Source organism: Mobula birostris, chromosome 7 (assembly GCF_030028105.1).
Source record: "Mobula birostris isolate sMobBir1 chromosome 7, sMobBir1.hap1, whole genome shotgun sequence".
In the NCBI taxonomy this organism is placed as follows: Eukaryota; Metazoa; Chordata; class Chondrichthyes; order Myliobatiformes; family Myliobatidae; genus Mobula; species Mobula birostris.
The window spans coordinates 1,330,301-1,351,197 of record NC_092376.1 but is presented as its reverse complement, the minus strand read 5'-3'; the positions used below and the strand labels follow the sequence as shown (position 1 = coordinate 1,351,197).

Below are 20,897 nucleotides of genomic sequence, written 5' to 3'. Positions count from 1 at the left end.
CCACTCTCGCCCCTCTCCCCCTCCACTCTCTCCCCTCACCCCCTCCACTCTCTCCCCTCTTCCCCTCCACTCTCTCCCCTCTCCCCTCCACTCTCTCCCCTCACACTCCCTGCCCCTCTCTCTTTCTCCCTCTCCATTTCCCCCTCATTGCACAGGGAGTGTTGTGTGCAGTTCTGGTGGCTGGGAAGAATGGTTCAGGACTGGGAGACCGACAGCGATGTTAGCTTGTTTGGTGAGAGGTGCTGTAACGTTGAGATCAGCACAGGCAGCTCTACTCTTTGGATGTAGGAGGTATGGCTACACCCAAAACACGCTGGAGGAACTCAGCAGGTCGGGCAGCATCCGTGGAAACGATCAGTCGACGTTTCGGGCTGGAACCCTTTGTCAGGACTATAGAGGGAGGGGGCAGAGGAGGTATGGCCGCTAAGCCCGCAGCCAACACCGAGGAGAGGAGCTTTCAGCTGCTGGTGGGTGTGACCAACGGGTAGCAGCAGAGTGAGGCAGATGGGATTTCATCCTGATGGTGTGGCCAGGCCAAACGAGCCGGACGTCAATGGCACACTGCCCTTTGTTCTAGTCTCACATCCCCGCCCTGGGGCCAGTCACCCTTTCCTTTGCTGATGGACTCTGTGCCTCCCTTCCCCTTTCTCACTCCCTCGATCTCACCCAGGACCTCCCCCTTCATTACAGCTGGAGCTCCTGGTACGGGCTGCCAAGCTGTCCCAGTACGAGTGCCGACAGACCGAGTGGGAAGCAGTAGTTTCTGCCGAGAACTGACCGTTGAAGGCCGCTGTCAGCAGGAGCCGCTCAAGGCTCTCACTGGTGATGGAACAGACCCAGAGGTTGTTGGGTGGTTCTTCCTGTATCAGCTCCGGTGCCCAGTCGATGTCTCTGCTCCCGACAGCACGGCTGTCCGTCAGTACGTCACCGGGTCCATCCTGCACCTCTGGTTCCATCTCCACCGATCGTACACTTGCAACTAAATCCACAGCAGAACCACGCCGTTCGTGAACATGACCACATTAGAAGAGAGTCCAACTCAGCTCCGGGTATTGGGTGGCCAGCGAGGAGTGCGGCAGCTAGACTGTGGTAGATATGGGGAAACTCTGCAGCAATGGCCAGCACAGGAGGGGAGGGGAGGGAAGGGGCGCCCAGGCCCGTGGTTGTGGTGGGGGATTCGCCAGGGAGTGGGAAGAGACAGGTGTTTCTGAGGCGGAGAGGTAGACTACAATGTGGTGAGGATAAGAGATGTCTCTGGGCCTGTACTCTCTCCAGTTAGAAGAATGGGGATCTCTTGGAAGCCTATCGAATACTGAAAGGCTTTAGAGTGAGTGGATGTGGAGGGAATGTTTTCTATAGTGGGGAATTTAGGACCAGATGGCATAGCCTCAGAATAGAGAGATGTCCCTTTACAATAGAGATGAGGAGGAATTTCTGAAGCCAGGGGTTGTGAATCTGTGGAATTGGAGGTCAGGTCATTCAGTAGATCTAAAGTGGAGGTTGATAGGTTCTTGATTAATCAGCGTCAAAGTTTACAGAGAGAGGCAGGAGAATGTTGTTGACAGGGAAAATAAATCTGCCATGATGGAATGGTGAAGCATGCTCAATGGGCTGAATGGCCTAACTGTTCCTATGTCTTTTAGACTTGTGACAGTGAATCTTTCCTCGAGGGACAGGCGGGGGGAGTGGAAAAGGGCGAGGGAGCTGAGCTAGCGACTGAGGAGTTACTGGGGTAAAGGGAAGCAGTCAGGCTGCTGGGAGATAAGAGAGCAGGGGAGCAGGGGCAGCCTGGAAAGCTGAAGGGAGAGTGAAGAACCAGACACAATCTACCCTTTCCAGATTCCAAATGAAATCCAGTCCGGGTACAGTAAATGCAAGGATGGCACGGTAGCATGGCAGTTAGCATAACGCTTCACACCGCCAGAGAACGGGATTCAGTTTGTGCCGCTGTCTGTACATTCTCCACGGGACCAAGTGGATTCCCTCGGGAGCGCCAGATTCCTCCCGTATTCCAAACACATATGGGTTAGTGTTAGTGAATTGTGGACACACTATGTCGGTGCCAGAGCATAGCAACACTTGCAGGTTGCTGCCAGCACAACCATATAACAATTACAGCACGGAAACAGGCCATCTTGGCCCTTCTAGTCCGTGCCGAACTCTTACTCTCACCTAGTCCCACCGACCTGCACTCAGCCCATAACCCTCCATTCCTTTCCTGTCCATATATCTATCCAATTTAACTTTAAACAACAACATCGAACCTGCCTCAACCACTTCTGCTGGAAGCTCGTTCCACATAGTTACCAGTCTCTGAGTAAAGAAGTTCCCCCTCATGTTACCCCTAAACTTTTGCCCTTTAACTCTGAACTCATGTCCTCTTGTTTGAATCTCCCCCACTCTCAATAGAAAAAGCCTATCCACGTCAACTCTATTAATCCCCCTCATAATTTTAAACACCTCTATCAAGTCCCCTCTCAACCTTCTACGCTGCAAAGAATAAAGACCTAACTTGTTCAACCGTTCTCTGTAACTTAGGAGATGAAACCCAGGCAACATTTTAGTAAACCTCCTTTGTACTTTCTCAATTTTATTGACATCTTTCCTATAATTCGGTGACCAGAACTGTACACAATACTCCAAATTTGGCCTTACCAATGCCTTGTACAATTTTAACATTACATCCCAACTCCTATACTCAATGCTCTGATTTATAAGGGCCAGAATACCAAAAGCTTTCTTCACCACCCTATCCACATGGGATTCCACCTTCAGGGAACTATGCACCATTATTCCTAGATCCCTCTGTTCTACTGCATTCTTCAATGCCCTACCATTTACCATGTATGTCCTATTTTGATTAGTCCTACCAAAATGTAGCACCTCACATTTTTCAACATTAAACTCCATCTGCCATCTTTCAGCCCACTCTTCTAACTGGCCTAAATCTCTCTGCAAGCTTTGAAAACCTACTTCATTATCCACAACGCCACCTATCTTAGTATCATCTGCATACTTACTATTCCAATTTACCACCCAATCACCCAGATCATTAATGTATATGACAAATAACACTGGACCCAGTACAGATCCCTGAGGCACACCACTAGTCACCGGCCTCCAATCTGACAAAGTTTTCCACCACCACTCTCTGGCATCTCCCATCCAGCCACTGCTGAATCCATTTTACTACTTCAATATTAATACCTAACGATTGAACCTTCCTAACCAACCTTCCGTGTGGAACCTTGTCAAAGGCCTTACTGAAGTCCATATAGACAACATCCACCGCTTTACCCTCGTCAACTTTCTTAGTAACCTCATCAAAAAATTCAATAAGATTTGTCAAACATGATCTTCCACGCACAAATCCATGTTGACTGTTCCTAATCAGACCCCGTCTATCCAGATAATTATATATACCATCTCTAAGAATACTTTCCATCAATTTAGCCACCACTGACGTCAAACAACCCTCGGCCTGTAAATGACGGGTTTCACTGTATGTTCCGATGTGACAAATAAAGCCAATTTTATCCCATTCCCAGGGCTGGGAAAGCCGTCTTTTTTCCCAAAAGGGCACCTAACCCCCGCATTTACGTCCCCACCCCCTCACTCAAACTATTCCTACCCGGCCCTGCTCCAATTCTCAGCCCCCCGGCAACTAAATAATAATTATTTATTTGGAGATACAGTGTGTAACAGGCTGTTACAGCCCCACCCAGCGACCCCTGATTTAACTCTCGCCTAATCACAGGACAATTTACGATGACTAACCAGTACGTTTTTGGACTGTGGGAGGAAACCGAAGCACCCAGAAGAAACGCACACATTCCACGAGAAGAATTTACAAACCCCTTACAGAGGGCGCCAGAATTGAACTCCGACTCCCCGAGCCGCATTACTGTTGCGCTAAGTGCTAAAGTACAGTAAATAAATCTATAAACTACCTGAGTCTCCTAGCACCGGCTGGTCCAGCCGTGGTCCATCTCCAGCCTGCAGGACTCCCATCCAGAGTCCGGTCTGCAGGTCGGGGTCGACGAACAGCGGCCAGGGGGTTGCGGCATACTGGAGCTGCAGACGAGCGATCAGGACACTGATCCTGGCCGTGGCATTCACCGGAAGCTTGAGCTGGTTCCACTCCAGCTGTTCGCGCAGTGAACTCAGCGTGTCCAGGAGCAGGAAACTCTTCCGACTTGGGATGAAGGTAGCAGGGGTGCCAGTGGGTTCCTCTCCTGCTGCTCGGGAGGAGGGGGACTCGTCAGCCAACGTCCCCAGCAGCTCCATCCGTGCGTCCCTGTGTTCTGTCTCCATCCTGCCGCTATAACAGGCGACTTTCCATTTCTCCAGTAACTCCTGCCGCGCCTTTTCCGTGAAGGGTCCCAGGTAAACAACGGCGGCCGCAGTTAGCAGACTGTCGCCTGAAACAGTTGTCCTGCGGTCCCGGCGCTGCTGCAGGACCTCCTTCCAGTCTGACTGGTGGGGGTAGAGGGCTTGGATCAGCCGATCGCTGCGCTCCAGTTCCCTCTGGCGCCCCATCAGCTCGACTTGCGTCTGCCACTGCTGCTCCTTCAGCCTTCCCACCAGCTCCATTTCCTTCTGCCCCAAAAGCCTCAGAAGGTGCTCCTCGCCAATGTCCGTCAGCGACTCGGTGCCCGCCAGGTACTTCTCGCCGTCTTTCCGCAACAGGTCTACCAGAGCCGTCTTCATCTCGAAGGCGCGCTTCCGTAGCACCCCCAGGGCAGCCTGCGCCTCGTCGATCAGGGTCTGGAACCGGTTGATGAAGACGGGGCTGTACTCTCGGACCACCGCGGCATGGTAGTATATGGCCCGGATCCACAGACTGAAAGATTCCACCGCCCTGCTCGCCTCACGGACCGCGGCCGGCTGCAGTTCCGGCTGGAGCACGACGCTCTCCAGGGTCCTGAAGATGTGATCCGGGATGTTCTCCTTGTCGAAGAATTCCAGATCCTACCGGGAGACACATAGTGATATTCCCACTGCTTCCACCGTTCCTGCAGCTCCACCCGGGATCCCTAATCATTTCCGTCCAAACCTCCCTCCTTCCCTCCCTCCCCCTCTCCTCTCCCTCCTCCTCTCCCTCCCTCCTCCTCTCCCTCCCTTCCTCCCTCTCTCCCTCCCCCTCTCCTCTCCCTCCCTCTCTCCTCTCCCTCCCTCCCTTCCTCCCTCTCTCCCTCCCCCTCTCCTCTCCCTCCCTCTCTCCTCTCCCTCCCTCTCCTCTCCCTCCCTCTCTCCTCTCCCTCCCTTCTCCTCTCCCTCCCCAACAGAGATCTCCAATCATACAACCATTCACCTCCCTCCTTCTCTCCTCTCCCACCCTCCCCCTCTCCTCTCCCTCCCCCTCTCCTCTCCCTCCCCAAGAGATCTCCAATCATACAACCATTCACCTCCCTCCCTCCCTTCCCCTCTCCTCTCCTCTCCCTCCCTCTCCTCTCCCTCCCCTCCTCTCCCTCCCTACCAACCAGAGATCTCCAATCATACAACCATTCACCTCCCTTTCCTCATCCTCCTACCTGCTCTTTTCCCCTTCCCTTCCTCTCTCCCTCTCCACTATCCCTTCCCCCTGTCTGTCCCTTCCCTCCATGCTCTCCTCCCTCCCTCCCCTTTCCTTCTCAGTGCTCTCCCTGCCCACCCACTCTGCTCACCGCTTTCCATTCTCCCCCTTAGCCCCCTATCCCCTCTATTTATCCCTCCCTTCCTGATACATGGTGTCTCTCCGTGCCTTGCCTGCCCGCTCTCCTCTCCACTTGGATCTCCCCACCTGATCACCCTTTTCCCTTGGCTAATCTCCCTTTCCTGCCCTTCCGCTCTCCCTCCCTCATGATCCATGGTGTCTCTCCATGTCCCGGGAGGCTTCGTTCTCTTCTCCATCTCCCTGCTTCTCCTCCAGCTGCCTCATCTCCCTTCTCCATCCACTCAATTTCTCCCCTGGGTTGTAGGTGAGGAGGGATGGAGGCCACTGACCTGGTAGAAGTTTGGCTGACTGAGTAACTGCTTTGCACTCTCCCATCCATTGGGCCTGCCGAACATCATGCACACGGTGTCCATCACTGTCACCACAGAGCGCGGTGGGACCCGGTATGTCCGCGCTTCGTCCAGGTCACTGGAGCTCAGTGCCCTGAGGGCCTCCAATGCCGTCTCATAGAGAGACTTGCCCTAGAATCAAGGCTACACTTAGAATATAGATAGTGCTGTACAGTACAGGATCATACAACGCAGAACTCAGAACTGTGCAGTAAAGGAACAGGTCCCTCAACCCACAATGTTGTGCTGAACTAATTAAATTAGTAATCAAATGGCCAACGAAACTAATCCCTTCTGTCCTCACAATGCCCATATCCTTCCATGTTCCTCACATCTATGTGCTGATCTAAACGTCTCCTAAAAGTCTCTAATGTGTCTGCCTCTGCCCCCACCCCAGGCAGCACATCCAGACACCCACCACTCTCTGTGTGAATAAACTTGTCCCTCACATCTCCTCTGAAATTACCCCCTCTCACCTTAAAAGCATGCCCTCTGGTATTAGACATTTCAGTTCAGGGATAAAGACACTGTCCATCTACTCTGTCTATGCCTCTCAGAATCTTATAAACCTCTGTCCGATCTCACCACAGCCTCTGGTGCCCCAGCAAAAACAATCCAAGCTCTCAAGTTCGACAACCAGTCGTTACGGCACATGCCCTCTAATCCTGATAAACCTCCTCTGCACCCTCTCCAAAGACAAAATGCAAAATGCAATCTTAACCATCCTGTTGAATCATCTGACAACCTTCTCACATCTGACTGACCCCTTCCACCCACACAACGTGCCGGTTCTTTAAGGTTGTCATAGCCGGGGAGGGCGGTGTGGTGGGGATCAGTTTCCACTACTTATTAAATGCTCCCAATGGATTGCATCTCAAATAGCCTTTGACAATCAAGTCCTCATAGAAAACATGAAAATAGGTGCAGGAGTAGGCCATTCAGCCCTTCGAGCCTGCACCGCCATTCAGTATGATCATGGCTGATCATCCAACTCAGAACCCTGCACCAGCCTTCCCTCCATACCTCCTGATCCCTTTAGCCACAAGGGCCATATCTAACTCCCTCTTAAATATAGCCAATGAACTGGCCTCAACTGTTTCCTGTGGCAGAGAATTCCACAGATTCACCACTCTCTGTGTGAAGAAGTTTTTCCTAATCTCAGTCCTAAAAGGCTTCGCCTTTATCCTCAAACAGTGACCCCTCATTCTGGACTTCCCCAACATCGGGAACAATCTTCCTGCATCTAGCCTGTCCAATCCCTTTAGGATTTTATACGTTTCAATCAGATCCCCCCCTCAATCTTCTAAATTCCAACGAGTACAAGCCTAGTTCATCCAGTCTTTCTTCATATGAAAGTCCTGCCATCCCAGAAATCAATCTGGTGAACCTTCTTTGTACTCCCTCTATGGCAAGGATGTCTTTCCTCAGATTAGGGGACCAAAACTGCACACAATACTCCAGGTGTGGTCTCACCAAGGCCTTGTACAACTGCAGTAGTACCTCCCTGCTCTTGTACTCGAATCCTCTTGCTATGAATGCCAGCATACCATTCGCCTTTTTCACCACCTGCTGTACCTGCATGCCCACTTTCAATGACTGGTGTATAATGACATCCAGGTCTCGTTGCACCTCCCCTTTTCCTAATTGGCCACCACTCAGATAATAATCTGTTTTCCTATTTTTGCCACCAAAGTGGATAACTTCACATTTATCCACATTAAATTGCATCTGCCATGAATTTGCCCACTCACCTAACCTATCCAAGTCACCCTGCATCCTCCTCACAGCTAACACTGCCATCCAGCTTTGTGTCATCCGCAAACTTGGAGATGCTGCATTTAATTCCCTCATCCAAGTCATTAATATATATTGTAAACAACTGGGGTCCCAGCACTGAGCCTTGTGGTACCCCACTAGTCACTGCCTGCCATTCTGAAAAGGTCCCATTTATTCCCACTCTTTGCTTCCTGTCTGCTAACCAATTCTCCATCCACATCAATACCTTAACCCCAATACCGTGTTTAAGTTTGCACGCTCATCTCCCGTGTGGGACCTTGTCAAAAGCCTTTTGAAAATCCAAATATATCACATCCACTGGTTCTCCCCTATCCACTCTACTAGTTACATCCTCAAAGAATTCTATGAGATTCGTCAGACATGATTTTCCTTTCACAAATCCATGCTGACTTTGTCCGATGATTTCACCGCTTTCCAAATGTGCTGTTATTACATCTTTGATAACTGACTCCAGCAGTTTCCCTACCACTGATGTTAGGCTAACCGGTCTATAATTCCCCGGTTTCTCTCTCCCTCCTTTTTTAAAAAGTGGAGTTACATTAGCCACCCTCCAATCCTCAGGAACTAGTCCAGAATCTAACGAGTTTTCAAAAATTATCACTAATGCATCCACTATTTCTTGGGCTACTTCCTTAAGCACTCTGGGATGCAGACCATCTGGCCCTGGGGATTTATCTGCCTTTAATCCCTTCAATTTACCTAACACCACTTCCCTACTAACATGTATTACGCTCAGTTCCTCCATCTCACTGGACCCTCTGTCCCCTACTATTTCTGGAAGATTATTTATGTCCTCCTTAGTGAAGACAGAACCAAAGTAATTATTCAATTGGTCTGCCATTTCCTTGCTGCCCATAATCAATTCACCTGTTTCTGTCTGTAGGGGACCTACGTTTGTCTTTACCAGTCTTTTCCCTTTTACATATCTATAAAAGCTTTTACAGTCAGTTTTTATGTACCCTGCCAGTTTTCTCTCATCTTTTTTCCCCTTCCTAATTAAGTGCTTTGTCCTCCTCTGCTGAACCCTGAATTTCTCCCAGTCCTCAGGTGAGCCACTTTTTCCGGCTAATTTGTATGCTTCTTCTTTGGAATTGATACTATCCCTAATTTCTCTTGTCAGCCACGGGTGCACTACCTTCCTTGATTTATTCTTTTGCCAAACTGGGATGAACAATTGTTGTAGTTCATCCATACAATCTTTAAATGCTTGCCATTGCATATCCACCGTCAATCCTTTAAGTGTCATTTGCCAGTCTATCTTAGCTAATTCATGTCTCATACCTTCAAAGTTACCCCTCTTTAAGTTCAGAACCTTTGTTTCTGAATTAACTATGTCACTCTCCATCTTAATGAAGAATTCCACCATATTATGGTCACTCTTACCCAAGGGGCCTCTCACGACAAGATTGCTAATTAACCCTTCCTCATTGCTCAAAACCCAGTCCAGAATAGCCTGCTGTCTAGTTGGTTCCTCGACATGTTGGTTCAAAAAACCATCCCGCATACATTCCAAGAAATCCTCTTCCTCAGCACCTTTACCAATTTGGTTCACATGTTTGGTTCTCATGTGAGGCTTTGCTACTAAGCCCAGCGGAACCATTTCTACTGACAGGAAAAGGGGCAAAGGTGGGTTACTGGTGCCTTAACATCAGTCACTTTGGGCAGATGGGGCTCGTCAGCCACGGTTGGCAGCTCCTCTGGGAGAAGGGAACTTCGATCTCAAATCTTGCGGATATACCCACTCATGGGGAAGGCTCTGGGAGTAAGCCCAGAGGGAAAAATCTGGAGCTGGAGTCCCTAAGGCAGTCCTATGTAGTGTTCAACACTGACTGGCAACTCCTGCAATGCTGCTGCTGCCAAATTGTATCTGCCGTTCATTGGGGTTCATAAGTTGCTTGGAGAGAAGGCAAGAGCTTGCTCTCCATATTGTACTGTCCTAGCTTGCGAGTAGCTGGGACACTACATCCATGGTCGATCATGATCAACCGAGGGTAAGAGACACAATGTGCTCATTCCTCCTTTCACTGCACATTTATAGTGTTACAGAGCACTACTGCAGAGAAACAGGCCGTTCGGCCCATCTGCTCCATGCCATCTGTGACAAACTAGTACTCTGCTTAGTTTCATTGACCCACACAAAGGGATCTGGGAGGCCTCGTGCAGATTCCCTAAGTATTTAATTTGCAGGTTGAGTCAGTGGCAAGGAAGGCAAATGTGATGTTAGCATTCATTCTGAGGGGACCAGAATATAAAAACAAGGATGTAATGTTGAGGCTTTATAAAAGTAACCTTTCACCCTTAACCCATGATTGCTAGTTAGAAACATAGAATCCTACAGCACAATACAGGCCCTTCGTCCCACAAAGCTGTGCAGAACATGCCCTGACCTTCGAACTACCCAGACTTACCCATAGGCCTCTATTTTTCTAAGCTCCATGTATCTATCCAGGAGTCTCTTAAAGGATCCTATCATTTCCACCTCCATCGCCGCCGCCGGCAGCCCGTTCCATGCACTCACCACTCTCTGCGTAAAAAACACTTACCCCTGACATCTCCTCTGTACCTACTTCCAAGCACCTTAACACTGTGCCCTCTCGTGCTAGCCATTTCAGACCTGGGAAAAGGCCTCTGACTATCCACACGATCAATGCCTCTCATCATCTTATACACCTCTATCAGGTCACCTCTCATCCTCCGTCGCTCCAAGGAGAAAAGGCCGAGTTCACTCAACCTATTCTCATAAGGCATTCTCCCCAATCCAGACAACATCCTTGTAAATCCCCTCTGCACCCTTTCTGTAGTTTCCACGTCCTTCCTGTAGTTATAGTATTACCCAACCTCGGTGGAAAAGCCTGCTTACTTTTACCCGATCTATACCCCTCATAATTTTGCAGACCTCAGTATGCTTTTTATTGCTTATCCAAGAGCTGTTAAATACCTCTATCATATCTGCCTCTAACACTATCCCTAGGAGGATATTCCAGGCACTCACCACTCTGTGTAAAAGTAAAATCCTCACCCCTCTCCCTTGAATTTCCCCCTTTAACTGTAACTGTATGTACTCTGATATTAGACATTTCAACCTCTGTCGACATATACTAGAGAGACCATAGTTACTTTTATTTGATCTATTTAGAGATACAGTGTAGAACAGATCCTTCTGGACCAACGAGCAGCCCACCAGCCTAACCCGAGCCTAATCACAGGACCGGTAACAATGACCAGAAAGGTCTTTGGACACCGAACTACCTGGAAGAAACCATGCACTCACAGCAAGAGTGTGCAAGCTCCTTACAGAGGAGACTAGAATTGAACTCTGAACTCTGAACTCTGGGATGCTCTGAGCTGTAATAGTGTTGCACTAACTGCTACGACGAGGCAATGAAGCTGGTTAGGTGACAAATCTCCATAGGTGAATATTTTGAAGACAGTGACCACAACTCCATGATCTTTAGAGTGAAATGGAAGCAGAGCATATGGTAAAGTATTTAATTGGCAGAGGGTGAATGCGGGAACTTGGGATTGTAAATTGGAACAGATGTACTCAAGGAGAAAATGTACTTCGGGCCCTCTTTACACACCCGTCTTTGTAAATGTCCTGAATAATGGGAGGTTCACATCGACAGGTGTAGTGGGCTGTCCGCACCACTCTCTGCAGAGTCCTGCGATTGAAGGAAGTACAGTTCCCATACCAGGCAGTAATGCAGCCAGTCAGAATGCTCTCAATTGTGTCCCTGCAGAAAGTTCTTAGGACTTAGGGGCCCATACCAAACTTCTTCAACCTTCTGAGGTGAAAGAGGCACTGTTGTGCCTTTTTCACTACACAGCTGGTGTGTACAGACCACGTGAGATCCTCAGTGATTTGGATGCCGAGGAACTTAAAGCTGTTCACCCTCTCAACCCCAGATCTATTGATATCAATAGGGGTTAGCCTGTTGAGAGTGAGGACTACATGGAATGCCCTGCCAGGAGTCGTGGTAGAGGCAGATACATCAGGAAGATTTAACAGACTCTTAGATAGGCAGCTGGATGACCCTCCCTTGGTACCTCACTGAAGTACAGACCGTACTGCGGTGTGAAGCCTTGAATATAAATGGGAGCTCTGGTCACTGTGCTGAGCTGAAGCTGGTTCACTAGTGTACCTGTCATCAGGTGGAGCTTTTATCCGCTTGCACCTGTTGTCAGGCAGAGCCAGTTCCCTGCGTGCCTGTTGTCAGGCAGAGCCAGTTCCCTGTGCGCCTGTTGTCAGGCACAGCCAGTTCCCTGTGCGCCTGTTGTCAGGCACAGCCAGTTCCCTGTGCGCCTGTTGTCAGGCACAGCCAGTTCCCTGTGCACCTGTTGTCAGGCAGAGCCAGTTCCCTGTGTGTCTGTCACCGGGCAGAGGTGCTTACCGTGCCGTGCTCCTTGGCGAAGGCCTGGCGGGCAGCCTCCAGTTCCTGCTGCAGCAGGCTCAGGCGGATCTCCTCCTCCCGGTTCTTCTGTAAGGTGAGCATGAAGTCGCTCCGCAGCTGGGCGTAGTGTTCCTGCAGCAGTCGTTGCTCCTAGCCGGAGGGGAGCAGGGGTCAGTGGGGTCAGTGCAGGGAGCAGAGGTACCCATCTCACCCTCGGGAGCAGCCCAGAACTACGGCAGGAATCAGAACACCTTGAAGCCCCTTTACCCCTTGCTCCCCGAGAAGGGGTGGAGGTGCCCAGGGATGTAGTTTCCTTCTCCTGGGGCTGAGCTCATAGGCTGCTGGGAATTTTTGAGAACGGCCGCGGGAATGAAAGGGTTAATGCATGAGGAGTGTTTGACGGCTCTGGGCCTGTACTCACTGGAGTTTAGAAAAATGAGGGGGATCTTTGAATTTTGAAAGGCCTAGACAGAGTGGATGTGGAGAGGATGTTTGCTGTAATGGGTGAGTCTAAGACTAGGGGGCACAGCCTCAGAATAGAGGGACGTCCACTTAGAACAGAGAAGGAATTTCTTTAGCCAGAGGGTGCTGAATCTGTGGAGGTTGTGGAAGACAAGTCATTGGGTATATTTAAAGTGGACATTAAATTCGCAATTAGTTAGGGCATCAAAGATTATGAGGAGAAGGCACAAGAATGGGATTGAGAGGGATAATAAATCAGCCATGATGGAACGGCAAAAGCAGACTCAATGGGCTGAATGGCCTCATTCTTCTCCCATGTCCTATGGCTCCTAGGAACTCTCCCATTACTGAACTCTGGGCAGAGGGAAGGGCAAGGTTCGTACAGCAATATCTCATCAACAACTTGAGAACTTTGTCTTCAGTCAGGGGGTTGGGGAAGGACAAATGGACAGATGTGTGCGTGGTGACCCTCTGGCTGTGGCTGTGGTGGGATGGAGGGACAGTGTGTGTGTGTTGACCCTGTGGCTGTGGCCGCGGTGGGATGGAGGGACAGTGTGTGCGTGGTGACCCTCTGGCTGTGGCCGTGGTGGGATGGGGGGACAGTGTGTGTGTGTTGACCCTGTGGCTGTGGCCGCGGTGGGATGAGGGACAGTGTGTGTGTGTTGACCCACTGGCTGTGGCCACAGTGGGACGGAAGGACAGTGTGTGTGTGTTGACCCTGTGGCTGTGGCCGCGGTGGGATGTGGGACAGTGTGTGTGTGTTGACCCTGTGGCTGTGGCCGCGGTGGGATGGAAGGACAGTGTGTGTGTGATGACCCTCTAGGTGTGGCCAGTGTGGTGGTGTATGGACAGATGTGTGTGTGGTGACTCTCTGAGGGTGTCTGGGGTGGACGGTGTAAGACTATAAGATATAGGAGCAGAATTAGGCCAGTTGTCCCATTGAGTCTGTTCTGCCATTTCATCACAGCTGATCCAATTTCCCTCTAAGCCCCAACCTCCTGCCTTCTTCCTGTATCCATTCATGTCGTGAGTGACTAATTAAGAACCGATCAACCTCTTCCTTAAATACACCCCATAACTTGACCTCCACAGCTGCCTGTGGCAACGAGTTCCACAGATTCACCATCTCCCAAAAAATTCCTCCCCATCTCCGTTCTAAATCGGCGTCCCTCTATTCTGAGGCTGTGGCCTCTGGTCTGAGACTCCCTCACCACTGGAAACATCCTCTCCGCATCCACCCTGTCAAAACTTTCACCAGTCAATAGGTTCAATGAGGTCCCCAATCCACCTCCTCTCATTCTTCTGAATTCCAGTGAGTAGAGGCCCAGAGCCAGAAAACACCCCTCATATGACAAACCTTTCAATCCCAGATTCATTTTCGTGAGCCTCCTTTAAACCCTCTCCAATGTCAACACATCCTTTCTTAGATAAGGGGTCAAAAACTGCTCATAATACTCCCAGGTGAGGCCTCACCAGAGCTTTATAAAGCTTCAACATTACATCCTTGCTTTTATATTCCAGTCCTCTTGAAACGAATGCTATCACTGCATTTGGCTTCCTCACCACAGACTCAACCTGCAAATTAACCTTTAAGGACGAACAAGAGAAAGTCTGCAGATGCTGGGAATCCGAGCAACACACACAAAATGCTGGAGGAACTATAGTCGACATTTTGGGCCAAAATGTCAACTATACTTTTTTCCACAGATGCAGCCTGGCCTGCTGAGTTCCTCCAGCATTTTGTGTGTGTTGCTCTAACCTTTAGGGAATCCTGCAAAAGGACTCCCAAGTCCCCTTCCACCTCAGATTTTTGATTTTTCACTCCATTTATAAATAGTCTATGCTTTCATTTCTTCTACTGAAGTGCATGACCATACACTTCCAGACACTGTATTCCATCTAACACACATCAAAGTTGCTGGTGAACGCAGCAGGCCAGGCAGCATCTCTAGGAAGAGGTACAGTCGACATTTCAGGCCAAGATCCTTCGTCAGGACTAAATGAAGGAAGAGTTAGTAAGAGATTTGAAAGTGGGAGGGGGAGATCCAAAATGATAGGAGAAGACAGGAGGAGGAGGGATGGAGCCAAGAGCTGGACAGGTGATTGGCAAAGGGGATATGAGAGGATCATGGGACAGGAGGCCCAGGGAGAAGGAAAAGGGGGGGAAACAGAGGATGGGCAGGGGGTATAGTCAGAGGGACAGAGGGAGAAAAAGGAGAGAGAGAAAAAGAATGTGTGTATATAAATAATGGATGGGGTACGAGGGGGAGGTGGGGCCTTAGCAGAAGTTAGAGAAGTCGATGTTCATGCCATCAGGTTGGAGGCTACCCAGACAGAATATAAGGTGTTGTTCCTCCAACCTGAGTGTGGCTTCATCTTTACAGTAGAGGAGGCCGTGGATAGACATGTCAGAATGGGAATGGGACGTGGAATTAAAATGTGTGGCCACTGGGAGATCCTGTTTTCTCTGGCGGACAGAGCGTAGGTGTTCAGCAAAGCAGTCTCCCAGTCTGCGTCGGGTCTCGCCAATATATAGAAGGCCACATCGGGAGCACTGGACGCAGTATATTACCCCAGCCGGCTCACAGGTAAAGTGTCGCCTCACCTGGAAGGACTGTCTGGGGCCCTGAATGGTGGTAAGGGAGGAAGTGTAAGGGCATGTGTAGCACTTGTTCCGCTTACACGGATAAGTGCCAGGAGGGAGATCAGTGGGGAGGGATGGGGTGGACGAATGGACAAGGGAGTTGCGTAGGGAGCGATCCCTGTGGAATGCAGGGGGGGGAGGGAAAGATGTGCTTAGTGGTGGGATCCCGTTGGAGGTGGCGGAAGTTACGGAGAATAATATGTTGGACCCGGAGGCTGGTGGGGTGGTAGGTGAGGACCAGGGGAACCCTATTCCTAGTGGGATGACGGGAGGATGGAGTGAGAGCAGATGTGTGTGAAATGGGGGAGATGCGTTTGAGAGCAGAGTTGATGGTGGAGGAAGGGAAGCTCCTTTCGTTAAAAAAGGAGGACATCTCCCTCGTCCTGGAATGAAAAGCCTCATCCTGAGAGCAGATGCGGCGGAGACGGAGGAATTGCGAGAAGAGGATGGCATTTTTGCAAGAGACAGGGTGAGAAGAGGAATAGTCCAGATAGCTGTGAGAGTCAGTAGGCTTATAGTAGACATCCAGAGACAGAGACAGAAAGATCTAGAAAGGGGAGGGAGGTGTCAGAAATGGACCAGGGAAACTTGAGGGCAGGGTGTAAGTTGGCGGCAAAGTTAATAAAGTCAATGAGCTCAGCATACATAGAAACATAGAAACATAGAAATTAGGTGCAAGAGTAGGCCATTCGGCCCTTCGAGCCTGCACCGCCATTTATTATGATCATGGCTGATCATCCAACTCAGAACACCGCCCCAGCCTTCCCTCCATACCCCCTGATCCCCGTAGCCACAAGGGCCATATCTAACTCCCTCTTAAATATAGTCAATGAACTGGCCTCAACTGTTTCCTGTGGCAGAGAATTCCACAGATTCACCACTCTCTGTGTGAAAAAGTTTTTCCTAATCTCGGTCCTAAAAGGCTTCCCCTCTATCCTCAAACTGTGACCCCTTGTTCTGGACTTCCCCAATATCTGGAACAATCTTCCTGCATCTAGCCTGTCCAATTCCTTTAGGATCTTATAGGTTTCAATCAGATCCCCCCTCAATCTTCTAAATTCCAACGAGTACAAGCCCAGTTCATCCATTCTTTCTTCATATGAAAGTCCTGCCATCCCAGAAATCAATCTGGTGAACCTTCTCTGTACTCCCTCTATGGCAAGGATGTCTTTCCTCAGATTAGGGGACCAAAACTGCACACAATACTCCAGGTGCGGTCTCACCAAGGCCTTGTACAACTGCAGTAGTACCTCCCTGCTCCTGTACTCAAATCCTCTCGCTATAAATGCCAGCATACCATTCGCCTTTTTCACCGCCTGCTGTACCTGCATGCCCACTTTCAATGACTGGTGTATAATGACACCCAGGTCACGTTGCACCTCCCCTTTTCCTAATCGGCCACCATTCAGATAATAATCTGTTTTCCTATTTTTGCCACCAAAGTGGATAACTTCACATTTATCCACATTAAATTGCATCTGCCATGAATTTGCCCACTCACCCAACCTATCCAAGTCATCCTGCATCCTCTTAGCATCCTCCTCACAGCTAACACTGCCACCCAGCTTCGTGTCATCCGCAAACTTGGAGATGCTGCATTTAATTCCCTCATCCAAGTCATTAATATATATTGTAAACAACTGGGGTCCCAGCACCGAGCCTTGCGGTACCCCACTAGTCACCGCCTGCCATTCTGAAAAGGTCCCGTTTATTCCCACTCTTTGCTTCCTGTCTGCTAACCAACTCTCCACCCACACCAATACCTTACCCCCAATACCGTGTGCTTTAAGTTTGCACACTAATCTCCTGTGTGGGACCTTGTCAAAAGCCTTCTGAAAATCCAAATATACCACATCCACTGGTTCTCCCCTATCCACTCTACTAGTTACATCCTCAAAAAATTCTATGAGATTCGTCAGACATGATTTTCCTTTCACAAATCCATGCTGACTTTGTCCGATCATTTCACCGCTTTCCAAATGTGCTGTTATCACATCCTTGATAACTGACTCCAGCAGTTTCCCCACCACCGACGTTAGGCTAACCGGTCTATAATTCCCCGGTTTCTCTCTCCCTCCTTTTTTAAAAAGTGGAGTTACATTAGCCACCCTCCAATCCTCAGGAACTAGTCCAGAATCTAACGAGTTTTCAAAAATTATCACTAATGCATCCACTATTTCTTGGGCTACTTCCTTAAGCACCCTGGGATGCAGACCATCTGGCCCTGGGGATTTATCTGCCTTCAATCCCTTCAATTTACCTAATACCACTTCCCTACTAACATGTATTTCGCTCAGTTCCTCCATCTCACTGGACCCTCTGTCCCCTACTATTTCTGGAAGTTTATTTATGTCCTCCTTAGTGAAGACAGAACCAAAGTAATTATTCAATTGGTCTGCCATGTCCTTGCTCCCCATAATCAACTCACCTGTTTCTGCCTGCAGGGGACCTACATTTGTCTTTACCAGTCTTTTCCTTTTTACATATCTATAAAAGCTTTTACAGTCCGTTTTTATGTTGCCTGCCAGTCTTCTCTCACAATCTTTTTTCCCCTTCCTAATCAAGCCCTTTGTCCTCCTCTGCTGAACTCTGAATTTCTCCCAGTCCTCAGGTGAGCCACTTTCTCTGGCTAATTTGTATGCTGCTTCTTTGGAATTGATACTATCCCTAATTTCTCTTGTCAGCCATGGGTGCACTACCTTCCTTGATTTATTCTTTTGCCAAACTGGGATGAACATTTGTTGCAGTTCATCCATGCAACCTTCAAATGCTTGCCATTGCATATCCACCGTCAATCCTTTAAGTGTCATTTGCCAGTCTATCTTAGCTAATTCACGTCTCATACCTTCAAAGTTACCCCTCTTTAAGTTCAGAACCTTTGTTTCTGAATTAACTATGTCACTCTCCATCTTAATGAAGAATTCCACCATATTATGGTCACTCTTACCCAAGGGGCCTCTCACGACAAGATTGCTAATTAACCCTTCCTCATTGCTCAAAACCCAGTCCAGAATAGCCTGCTGTCTAGTTGGTTCCTCGACATGTTGGTTCAAAAAACCATCCCGCATACATTCCAAGAAATCCTCTTCCTCAGCACCTTTACCAATTTGGTTCACCCAATCTACATGTAGATTGAAGTCACCCATTATAACTGCTGTTCCTTTATTGCACACATTTCTAATTTCCTGTTTAATACCATCTCCGACCTCACTACTACTGTTAGGTGGCCTGTACACAACTCCCACCAGCGTCTTCTGCCCCTTAGTGTTACGCAGCTCTCCCCATATCGATTCCACATCTTCCCGGCTTATGTCCTTCCTTTCTATTGCGTTAATCTCTTCTTTAACCAGCAACGCCACCCCACCTCCCCTTCCTTCATGTCTATCCCTCCTGAATATTGAATATCCCTGAACGTTGAGCTCCCATCCCTGGTCACCCTGGAGCCATGTCTCTGTGATCCCAACTATATCATAATCATTAATAACAATCTGCACTTGCAATTCATCCACTTTATTACGAATGCTCCTTGCATTGACACACAAAGCCTTCAAGCGCTCTTTTACAACTCTCTTAGCCCTTATACAATTATGCTGAAAAGTGGCCCTTTTTAATGCTTGCCCTGGATTTGTTGGCCTGCCACTTTTACTTTTCTCCATAGTACTTTTTGTTTCTACCCTCACTTTACACCCCTCTGCCTCTCTGCACTGGTTCCCATCCCCCTGTAGTGAACTAACCTCCTCACGCCTAGCCTCTTTAATTTGATTCCCACCCCCCAACCATTCTAGTTTAAAGTCACCTCAGTAGCCCCCGCTAATCTTCCTGCCAGGATATTGGTCCCCCTAGGATTCAAGTGCAACCCATCCTTTTTGTACAGGTCACGCCTGCGCCAAAAGAGGTCCCAATGATCCAAAAACTTGAATCCCTGCCCCCTGCTCCAATCCCTCAGCCACCCATTTATCCTCCACCTCATCACATTCCTACTCTCACTGTCGCATGGCACAGGCAGTAATCCCGAGATTACTACCTTTGCGGTCCTTTTTCTCAACTCCCTTCCTAGCTCCCTATATTCTCCTTTCAGGACCTCATCCCTTTTCCTACCTATGTCATTGGTACCTATATGTACCACGACCTCTGGCTCCTCACCCTCCCACTTCAGGATATCTTGGACACGATCAGAAATATCCCGGACCCTGGCACCAGGGAGGCAAACTACCATCCGGGTCTCTGGACTGCGTCCACAGAATCACCTATCTGACCCCCTTACTATCAAGTCCCCTATCACAACTGCCCTCCTCTTCCTTGCCCTACCCTTCTGAGATACAGGGCCAGACTCTGTGCCGGAGGCACGGCCACTGTCGCTTCTCCCGGGTAAGCTGTCCCCCCCAACAGTACTCAAACAGGAGTACCTGTTGTTAAGGGGCACAACCACCGGGGTACTCCCTATTACCTGACCTTTCCCCTTCCCCCTCCTAACCGTGACCCACTTGTCTGCCTCCCGTGGCCCCGGCGTGACCACCTGCCTGCAGCTCCTCTCTATCACCTCCTCACTCTCCCTGACCAGACGAAGGTCATCGAGCTGCAGCTCCAGTTCCGTAACGCGGTCCCTTAGGAACTGCATCTCGATGCACTTGGCGCAGATGTGGACGTCCAGGAGGCTTGTAGACTCCAGGGCCTCCCACATCCGGCACCGAGAACAGCAAACTGCCCTCACACTCATACTGCCCCTCTCCTCAAATAACAACAGAAAATGAATGCCAAACCTCCCTCGCCTGTTTCCGCCTAAGCCCGCGCAGGAAGCAGCGCCAATGCAGTCGTCAATGTAGCGAAGGAAAAGTGGGGGACAGATACCAGAATAGGAATGGAACATAGATTGTTCCACAAAGCCAACAAAAAGGCGGGCATAGCTAGGACCCATACGGGTGCCCATAGCTACACCTTCAGTTTGGAGGAAGTGGGAGGAGCCAAAGGAGAAATTATTAAGAGTAAGGACTAATTCCGCTAGACGGAGCAGAGTGGTGGTAGAGGGGAACTGGTTAGGTCTGGAATCCAAAAAGAAGTGGAGAGCTTTGAGACCTTCCTGATGGGGGATGGAAGTATATAGGGACTGGACATCCACGGTGAAAATAAGGCGGTGGGGGCCAGGGAACTTAGAATCATCGAAAAGTTTAAGAGTGTGAGAAGTGTCATGAACTTAGGTAGGAAGGGATTGAACAAGGGGGGATAAAACCGTGTCAAGGTATGCAGAAACGAGTTCGGTGGGGCAGGAGAAAGCTGAGACAATAGGTCTGCCAGGACAGACAAGTTTGTGGATCTTGGGTAGGAGGTAGAAACGTTGACTGTACCTCTTCCTAGAGATGCTGCCCCTGCCGAAGGGTCTCGGCCTGAAACGTCGACTGTACCTCTTCCTAGAGATGCTGCCTGACCTGCTGCGTTCACCAGCAACTTTGATGTGTGTTGCTTGAATTTCCAGCATCTGCAGAATTCCTCGTGTTTACTGTATTCCATCTACCACTTCTTTGCCTGTTCTCCTAATCCAAGTCCTTCTGTGGCCTCTCAAC

General features: G+C 49.4%; 1 protein-coding gene across 1 annotated transcript in view; it reads right to left on the bottom strand.

Annotated features, from left to right (window-relative positions):
* Positions 1–20,897, bottom strand: part of LOC140200632 (dynein heavy chain domain-containing protein 1) — a 234,934-nt gene that overhangs the window by 32,640 nt on the left and 181,397 nt on the right. Inside the window, exons 30-33 of the mRNA XM_072264203.1 lie at positions 12,234–12,383; positions 5,986–6,177; positions 3,951–4,971; positions 779–979 (exon numbers count right to left, since the gene is read on the bottom strand). Coding sequence (XP_072120304.1) covers positions 779–979; positions 3,951–4,971; positions 5,986–6,177; positions 12,234–12,383 — 1,564 coding nt within the window. The remainder of the gene's footprint in view (positions 1–778; positions 980–3,950; positions 4,972–5,985; positions 6,178–12,233; positions 12,384–20,897) is intronic.